The sequence below is a fragment of the Bufo gargarizans genome, chromosome 4 (assembly GCF_014858855.1).
Source record: "Bufo gargarizans isolate SCDJY-AF-19 chromosome 4, ASM1485885v1, whole genome shotgun sequence".
NCBI classification, from domain to species: Eukaryota; Metazoa; Chordata; class Amphibia; order Anura; family Bufonidae; genus Bufo; species Bufo gargarizans.
This window is the reverse complement of record NC_058083.1, coordinates 422,057,978-422,068,246: the sequence shown is the minus strand read 5'-3', so window position 1 is coordinate 422,068,246 and position 10,269 is coordinate 422,057,978. Positions and strand designations below refer to the sequence as shown.

At 45.2% G+C, this 10,269-nt stretch overlaps 1 protein-coding gene across 2 annotated transcripts in view; it reads left to right on the top strand.

Moving 5' to 3' along the window:
• Positions 1-946: 946 nt before the first annotated feature.
• SPAST (spastin) overlaps positions 947-10,269 on the top strand; it is a 74,977-nt gene continuing 65,654 nt past the window's right edge. The window contains exon 1 of one of the 2 annotated variants that reach the window (XM_044289617.1): positions 947-1,479. In XM_044289617.1, coding sequence (XP_044145552.1) covers positions 1,086-1,479 — 394 coding nt within the window. In that variant the 5' untranslated portion in view covers positions 947-1,085. The remainder of the gene's footprint in view (positions 1,480-10,269) is intronic. The other variant, XM_044289616.1, reaches the window with a different exon arrangement.

The window sequence follows — 10,269 nt, the reverse complement described above, 5'->3', positions numbered from 1 at the left end:
CCGCAGTCCGTACGGACCACGGTATGGAAAGGGTTAAACGGCTGACATCGCAGCACATATGTCAGCCGTTTATACCAGAGTGTCAGCAATGTGCTGACACTCTGGTATAACGACTGGACACCAATGAATATTCAAGAGGAGGAGGCCGCCGGCATAATAATCATTCAGGGGGGGAAGGGGGGTGAAAAATCAATATTTTCGGCATTTTAAAGTTTCTGATCGTGGGGATATGAAACTGCTTAAAGCGCAGCAAACCGTAGGTCTGAATTGACCTGCGGTTTTCTGCGATCGCCGACAGGGGGGGGGGGGGGGGGGGGGGGTCACAGGACCCCCAGCGCATCTAGCCAAGGTGCCTACTCAATGATTTCAGCAGGCACCGGGTTCCGATCACCGCCCGCCGGGCGGCAGTGATCAGAACCATACATGATGTACTGCGGTGGAATTTTTTCTTTTCTTTTTACAATACCACTCCATTTGGAATTAAATGGTGGCATTGGAAAGTACAACTTGTCTCGCAAAAACAAGCCCTCATATGGCTATGTGAATGGAAAAATATAAATGTTATAGCTTTGTGCAAAACGAAAACTCAATAATGAAAGAACCTCCGGGTTAGAAGGGGTTAAACCCCAGGCCAGGGCCCCTGGCACCTGTGCAGCCCCACTTCTGGTTATCTGACTTGTACTCCCCACTGAATGAAAGCTTTGTGTACTACACCAAAATATGACAATAAAGGACACGCCCCTAATAGGCGGTTTCTATGGCAAACAAGCCACAGCTCACAGCCCTTTACATTTACTTTGGCGCTGGGCGTGGCCTCCACCACAGGGCGTGAATAATTACAGAGTAAGCGCCTTTCAGACGAGAGGAGTGAGGAGAATCGCCCAATCGTACGCTACGAGGGCGTGGCCAATGCGTTCTTGATTCGTGTAAGCGCCTGGCTCTACCGACCGCTAATGGAGGCTTGCGGACTGGGAAAAACGTCGCGGAGTGGGCGTGGTCAGGTGTCAGCGAGCAGGCTGGCGGGTAATGGGAGGAGCTGTCGGGCGCTGAGCCCGGTGTTATGGCGGCGGCTGCGGGCTCTGTGAATGAATTCTCCGGGTGGAAGAGGACACAAGAAGAAACCGGTGACCCCAGCGGCAAACACAGGTCCCGGGCCCCCAGCACCGCCCTCTCGTTCGGCGTCTCCGGTACCGGACGCTCCACCTCCTTCTCTTCATAAGCGGAACCTCTTCGTGTTCTCCTATCCCCTGCTCGCTGCCTTCTCGCTGCTCCGGTTTATCGCCTTCCAGCTCGGCTTGCTCTTCGCCTGGTGCTGTGACCGCCTCTCCCGTAGGGTCATGGCGGACAAAAAGCTGAGCGAGCGCAGCGCTCGGGCTGTTACCCCGGACAGGCCGCAGGAGCCGGAGGTGGTGCGGGGATATCACCAGCAGGCCTTCCACTACATCTCTATGGCGCTCCGTATAGATGAGCAGGAGAAAGGTGAGGGCGCTACGTCATACTGCTGGCTGACGTCACAGCGGCCCAGCTTTCTTTGCATGGTGACATCACGTTAGAGGCTAGAATGGACTGGGTAAATGGAGGTCTATTCCCTCCATGTACCCTAATGCTAATACTAATGGTACCCCTAACCCTAATGCTACCCTTAATACGAATACCTAACCCCAGTGCTATATATCTGTACACACTGCATGTATTATGGTATAATACCAGCTGTGTACAGATATGAAGTATATACAGCAGTGTACTGATACGTGAGGTATTAGGCTACTTTCACATTAGTGTTTTAGTTTTCCGGTATTGAGATCCGTCCTAGGGTCTCAATATCAGGGAAAAAAAACGCTTCAGTTTTGTCCCCATTCATTGTCAATGGGGACAAAACTGACCAGAACGGAATGCACCAAAATGCATTCCGTTCTCGCACTGGAGAGCTTTCCTTCCTGGGATGCGGAGTAAGACGGATCCTTCATGACCCCCAATGCAAGTCAATGGGGACGGATCAGTTTTCTTTGCCACAATCTACCACAATAGAAAACGGATCCGTCCTCTATTGACTTTCAGTGGAGTTCATGACGGATCCGTCCTGGCAATGTTAGAGATAATACAACCAGATCCGTTCATAACGGACGCAGATGGTTGTATTATCAGTAACTAGTGTTGAGTTAACTTGTGTTTTTAAGTTCAGCGTCTAAAGTTCAGATTCGGGTTATCGAAGAATCGCGTTATGGATTCTAAATTCCGTTATAGTCCGTGGTAGCGGAATCCACAATGCGAGTCTTCGATAACCCGAACTTTAGACCCTGAACTTAAAACACAAGTTCGCTCAACACTATCAGTAACGGAAGTGTTTTTGCTGAGTCCTGCCGGATTCAGTAAAAACACTAGTGTGAAAGTAGCCTAATAGACGCAGTGTGTACAGATGTATAGTATATACAGCAGTGTACTGATATGTGAGGTATAATAGATGCAGTGTGTACAGATATATAGTATATACAGCAGTGTACTGATATGTGAGGTATAATAGATGCAGTGTGTACAGATATATAGTATATACAGCAGTGTACTGATATGTGAGGTATAATAGATGCAGTGTGTACAGATATATAGTATATACAGCAGTGTACTGATATGTGAGGTATAATAGATGCAGTGTGTACAGATATATAGTATACACAGCAGAGTACTGATGAGGTATAATAGATGCAGTGTGTACAGATATATAGTATATACAGCAGTGTACTGATATGTGAGGTATAATAGATGCAGTGTGTACAGATATATAGTATATACAGCAGTGTACTGATATGTGAGGTATAATAGATGCAGTGTGTACAGATGTATAGTATATACAGCAGTGTACTGATATGTGAGGTATAATAGACGCAGTGTGTACAGATATATAGTATATACAGCAGTGTACTGATATGTGAGGTATAATAGATGCAGTGTGTACAGATATATAGTATATACAGCAGTGTACTGATATGTGAGGTATAATAGATGCAGTGTGTACAGATATATAGTATATACAGCAGTGTACTGATATGAGGTACAGGCTGTAAGTTACACCTTGTACTTCACGTCAGTACGCTGCTGCATACGTGATATGTACCCCATGTGACCTGTGACATCGCGCCTCCTATTACCCACTCCATTCTAGCTTCAGTGACATCGGTGATAGCGTGCTCACTGTATGTGTGTGTGTTGTGCTGTCATGGGCATCACCGAGCGCCTTGGACGGTGCCAGTGACATGTGATCCCAGCTGGCGTCGCTGGCTCGAGGCTTATCAGGGCCGTCCAGGCTTATGGTTTGTGCTGATTCAGTTCAGTGGTGGCTGATCAGCATCTCTCCCCACGTGGATTGTGAGGAATGAACAGTTGCTGTAGTTCTGCTCCCTTAGGTTACAATGTGACCCGTCATCCGATCCTCCGTAACAACACCCTGCAGATTGCTGCTGCTGCTGCTTCTTCAGTAAAAAAGTTAGCTGGTAGGGAAGGTGTTAAAATAACACTGGTTGAACCCCCCTCCAATCATTCCAATTTGATTACATGATTGCAGCCATGATGTCCCTCGTACTGCATCTGACCGCTGCAGCCAATAACTAACTTGTTGTGGCCACGTGCCAGGCTAGTGATTGGTTGCAGCTGTCCTGTAGTATACGGGACGCCATGGCTGCAGCGGCGGGGTGGATCGGAGCTTCAGTGCTGGAGCAGGAGAGGGTTTGCACTGGTGTCATGTCAGGAGAGGTGACAGGTCCTCTTTACATTCCGCCAACCCCCTTAAGGATGTGCTATAAGCCATTTATCCGTAGACATAATAGTGTGGTATGAATGGCATTCTCAGATAAATACGTGGAATTTATGTGCCCGCTGCGTAATTTTGTACAATTCAAGATATAAGATATTCCGATATTCTGTGTCCCTTTGTTTTACACATTATGTAGGTCATTCACACGTCAGTGTGCGCCACATACGTGTGCTGTACGTGTTCTCCACGTGTTCATTTTAATGTGCTTATTCACACATCAGATTATTATTATTTTTTTTTACCACGGTCTGTGTTTTCAGCACAGAAGCTGAGTCTTTTGGGAGGAAATTAGGATTCTAACTTTTCTTTTATTTTTGGTTCCCCTCGGGCACCTGATTCCGGTTCATCCCAACTCCTCCTGGTTTCCATAGGAACGATATAGGTCAACAGCCATGTTATTTCTATGACCTGCAGTCTGTGGGAGATTAGTTAAAGGGGTTCTCCGGTTATAATGACCCTTATGTAATGCCCACAGCCTGCCTCCATAAATAGAAGATTAATACCTGCTGCTGCCCGCTTCTCTAGTGCTCCACAATGGCCACAGTGTTCCTATACCCGGACTGCTTACATCCATGCTGTATTGCCATTGTCACATGCTCTGCTGCAGCCAATAAGTGGCTTCAGCAGTGACATGGCCACAAGCGGCACATCGCTCCTGAAGCCAGTTATTTGCTTCAGTGGAGTATGTTGCTGGATGTAAGAAGTCCAGGGACTGGAACACTGGCATGCGTGAGCCATTGTGGAGCACTAGAGCAGCGGGCAGCAGAAGGTAAGTATTTTTTATGGAGGCAGGCTGTGGGCATTACATAAAGTCTTTATTCCATGAAAACCCCTTTAAGGGTTGTCCCCAGGGATGCCCAACCTGCGTTCCAGCATGCCTGGACAGCCTACAGCTATTAGGGCATGCTGGGAGCTGTAGTTTTGCAACAGCTGGAGGGCTGCAGGATGAGCATCCCCGGTCTAACTGCATGCAGTCAAGTCGTGCCCACCTATGACTGCCAAATCATGTGGCCATTGGTACCGCGACCAGCTGCTCTGAGGAGTCCTACCTTTTACAGGGGTTGTCTGTGAATAATTATTTTTTATCGACTGCCCGCAGCCTGACACAGAAGATTCATCCTTACCTGCTCCACGCTTCTCCGGTCCTCACTCTGTCTTCCAGTCCCTATGCTGTATACATCCGGCTGGCTATGGACATGGTCACATGCACCGTTCTAGCCAATGACTGGCTTCAGCAGCGATGTGGTCTCAAGCAACATATCAGCATGTGACCATGCCTATAGCCAGCCGGATGTAAAGCGTGCAGTGGGCGTTGTGGAGCAAGTATGTATGAATCTTCTGTTTCAGGGGGCAGGCTGTGGACACTTTATAAAAAAAATTGTGTGTAGACACCTTTTTGGGGCTTTTTTTAAATTGCATTCTACACATTGTGGGCAAACAAATTAAAACATTTTTCAATAGTTTTTTTATTAAAACTTTTCAGTTGTTTCTCCTCTTCACCCTGTCTGTGTAGATGCAGAATGTTCGATGGCTTGATCTACAGCCCGTATCGCTGAACAGCTCATAAACACTCATTTACGCTGGGTTCAGACCTGAGCGTTCTGAAAGGAGCGCTCTGTATGCGCGATTGTACCGGCGTTTGCAATCGCGCATACAGAGACAAGCGAACGCCCATTGTCACGCGTTCCCGAAAGTCTATGTACGGGAACGCGCGACAAGACGCCTCAAAGAAGCTCATATACTTCTTGGGGCGTCGGGTGTTTTACAGTGCGATCGTACGAGCTGTAAAACGCCCAGGTGAGAACCATTCCCAATTTTGCGGAACAGGTGCGATCCCATTAATTTTCAATGGGGCCAGAATGTGCTGTCCGGATCCGCAATTGTGGACAAGAAAAGGCATTTTCTATGAGTGCCGGTGATGTCCGGTCCACAAAATGCGGGACGCACATTGCCGGTGTCCGTGTTTTGAGGATCCGCAAAACACATACAGATGTGTGAATGGACCCTTAATGGTGTATTCACAGTTACGGTTCTAATCCGGAAAGCTCTCCTGGTAGCTTGTTACGGCAGCAGTATTTGTCTGTCAGAAACCCAGCATTTATTCCAGAAAGCCACCAGATCCCATTATAGGCAATAGGATCTGGAGGTAAATGGTAGAATCCGGAAATACCTGGTCCAGTAAACCCCGGAAGGCCGTTCCCTGCCATATCTGGCAACCACAACTCTGAACGTCCCCTTAACCGGGTTCTTATCAGACAAAAAAAAATCAAGATCTCATGAAGCTGAGGCAATAGTCTGCAGATAGACTGAAAGTTAAAGGGGTATTCCGGTTGGTACACGTTATCCCCTATACATAGGATAGGGGATAACTAAGATCGTGGGGATCCTACTGCTGGAACCCCCATCGATCACGAGAATGGGGAATCTGTACCCCCTGCAGCTCCCCTCAAATGACCGGAGCAGCTGGTCGCACATGTGCGCGGCCGCTAAATTTTTATGGGTGTACCGGAGATGGCCGAGCTCCGTACTACACAGGATAGGGGATAACTTGTGTCAACCAGAATACCCCTTTAAAGCTGTAGAGGAGAAACTTGAAATTTGTTTTCTAAAAAATTGAAAAATAAATTTTTACCCCAAAATGATTAGAATGCAATGTATAAACGTGCACCAATATTATGCTGCCTCGTCAGAAACCACTGGGTGGTGTGATAACCTGGCACCGCTTTATACTGCTGTACGTCTCTTTACTCTGTCAGTGTATGAGAAGATGGGAGATTTATGGAACTGTGAAATAGAAAAGCTCTATTGGCCATATCGACCAATCACAGCTTAGCTTTCATTTCATAGTCAGCTGTTGATCAAATAAAAGCAGGGCTATCATTACAAAACCATTGGAGAAATCTGCATGTGACAGTCCACGATTATTCCCCGACAGACAGGGCATGCTGCCGAGTTCTTACACTGTGTGTGAATGGGGTTTGGAAGCTATCTAAAATCTGCCCCCTAAACCATCTCCATTTCTGTTCTGCAGAATTTCTGTGCAGGGGTTTGGAATTGGCTTTTTGATAAACGGGTCACTTACTTAGGGGGATCCTGCTAGAAAAGCTGGCAGAGTAGCACAATCGGATCCGCCCCAGGTAGTGATGCGATTCTGCTGCAAATGTAACTGCACGTCCACGGGAAAAATCTGCCTTACCACCTGTTGCATGTACTCTGTACTTTTTACTCCAGGGCAGTCTGTATAATAAAGTCAGTGGGGCAACTAGCCCTATGCCATGTGAGGGCATGGTGTTCTGTGGCCAGGGGTATCTTCTACATATTCCGCTCACTGTATCTCTTTACACTGTCTTATAACACATCTTGGGTGGTGTAGGGAATAAAGGAGTTGTTTACTATCCAGAAATACACCTATATTGGATGTGTTTCTGGCACAGATTGCGGCTCAAAGGTTATTTGTGCCGCAATCTGCAACTTTTCTTTGCCCCCGCCAGGTCTAAAAAAAGTGGGCGGGGATAGGCCGGCATGCCCGTCTCATTCATCATTTTCTACTCTTAGACTGGCACTCGATACGCAGAAGTTATGTAGAGGCCTGCACCTCTTCATAACTTTGGCAATCCACTGCCAGCTATAGGGGTTATTAAGACCGGCGTCTAAAATGCCAGTCTTTAAAAAGTATTTAATAATGGATAACTATTACTATTTAAATTATATTCTGCTCTACCAAACATACAGGAGAATACAGCGCCACATACCTATTACATCCGGCGATGTCTCCTCTAATTATACATGTTCTTTTTCCTCATCTTCTCCATTTGCACCAGATCACCATGATTACTTATTTCAGCCATATTGTCACACAGACATCTTAGGTTCCTACTTTTTCATCCTACGTACTTTCTCAAAATACAATCCCGTCTCCCCAGTACTATACTGCCCTTCCCAGTACTATACTGCAGAAACAGTTCCCTCCAATAATTATTACCAGGTGCCCTCAGACTGCACTTTGTAGTAATAATGATCCTACATTGTCCCCTAGAGATAATGATCTCATAGTGCCCATACTACTAATCATGTTTCACCATAATTTGTCCTAGTAGAAATAAATGCTGTTAGTAGAAATAAAACCCCCATAATGTGTTCCAGTAGAAAAAATACCCTGCTTGTAATATTAATGTCCTCATGGTGCTCCCCCAGTTATAATAATGACCCCAACCCATATTCGCCCAACAGCATACTGCCCAAAGGTGCCAAAATAAACTAAATGCAAATCCTTAATAGATGGATTGGACTGGCACTCATATAAGGAATACAAACATGGTTTATTGAGTATAATTAAATAAAAATGTATAAAATATATTATCACCTGTCACAAATTTTCAATAAAATCCAATGAATACAATAATTCATATCTAAAATCTTGATACATCGACAAAAATAAAAAATAATATATATATATATATATATATATATATATATATATATATATATATATATATTATTTTTTATTTTTGTCGATGTATCAAGATTTTAGATATGAATTATTGTATTCATTGGATTTTATTGAAAATTTGTGACAGGTGATAATATATTTTATACATTTTTATTTAATTATACTCAATAAACCATGTTTGTATTCCTTATGAGTGCCAGTCCAATCAATTTTTCTATTAACAATTTACTTTGAGGGGTGTCTCAATTTTTGGACTAGAGCACCTGCCCTGAGGGGACAGAGGTGAGCGGGCCCTATTTTTGATTTATTTCTAAATGCAAATCCTGCATGATGCTGCCTGCTGTGTGGTGCAGGACATGGACCTCTTCTGGCGTGTGACCTGAGATGTGTGCTGCCCAGCTTAGAGGGTCATTGAGCCCCCTGTGACTATTGAGAGGCCCTAGTCCTATGTACTCCCTCACCCTGCAGCGGGTACAGCTTGAGCACCACTGCTCTGTATACAAGTACTGTCCTGGTCTCCAGTGGATTATAATCGACTACACCATCTCGTCCAGGCAGACGAGCAGTGTGCCGCACATGTATGCGGATATATGTAGCGGTACCTGAGCCTTCAGATACAGAATGGATAGGGTTAAGGGAGGCACAGATGGAAGCACTGAAACCTCATTAGGTCATTTATGGAGGACGAGGTAGGCCTTGAGCTTCTGACTTGAGTTCCTACCGTGCTGTGCTCTCCAGTAATGTGGTAAACGTGAGGCCTGCTCATGTGGAAAGCATCTTCTCATACATTACTTATGAGGCTGAAGACGTTGTCAAGACAAATGACTTTTCCCAGAAAAATTAACCCTTTTCATTTGCCCTTCTTTTATGATGCAATATAGTTCTATGAGAATTAGCATATTAATATATAAACCCTGATGTATTAAAACGTGTGCAGTAAAATGAGGTGATTAAAAATGGACTTGTATGGGGATTAGAGATGCGTAAGTGATTTCTCCGGTGCTCAGGTGTCTACAGGCGCTGTCTGCTCGAATATATTCGGAGGGTGGCAGGATTTGCCTTGTGTTTTCCATACTGACAGTCCAGATGAAAGGGTGGTGGGCGCTCCTCTCTAGGGCTTTACTGACAAAGCTCCATAAATTGACTTTTGAGGCCCAGTTTGGGAGAATGTCTCCGCCGTCAGGCCTGGATTACCGCACCCTGCTGAAAGCCTCTCATCTGTGTTATCCGCCCATCTTCTTCCTTTGTATCTCAACCGCACTCTGTTTTATTGTCTTTTATGGCTTATCTGCAGAACAAAAGATAGTCTGACTCTAAAAAGAGAAATGCGGATTATTTGAACCATATAAATCAGAAGATTGCTAAGTGTTTTTTGCTTTACTTTTTGAGTAAAATTTGAATTTGTGTGCATTTCATGGATGCTGACGCGCATGTAGCGGTATAATGGGAGTCTTTGTCCGTACAATTGGTCATTCTTGCTTGTCATCTGTCTTGTTTCCTACTAGGAGCAGATCTCATTGTCCTAGAGTGAATTGAACCAGGACTTGAAGCTGCATGGTTAGACATCGAAATATGAGATGAAATGGAAAACGGAATAATCTCTTGTATAGCCATCCAAAGGGGAACGAACAGAATGCTAGTCAGGTTAAATACTGGATTTAGAGGGGTTTTCCCGTTCTTTTTTACATTCAAATGTGAAAAGCAGTCTTTATTTAACCTTAAAGGGTTGTGCCAAGTTTTAACTGATTGATGGGGGCCTGACTGCTGGAGCACTCGTCCAAATGGGTGCGTGCTCGACCTGCTGCACCATTAAGATGGAGGGTCAGGACCCCCGTTCTCCGGATTAATGACTGTTGTAGCAGTAAGACACCCCACCAATCCATTAGTTCCTTCCCCTATCGTATGGATAGGAGTTAACTTTAAAGGGGTTGTCCAAGTTTTACCAGTTAATGACTTACCCCTTAGGATAGGCCATCGGTATCAGATTGGCAGGGGTCTGACACCTCGCAACTTT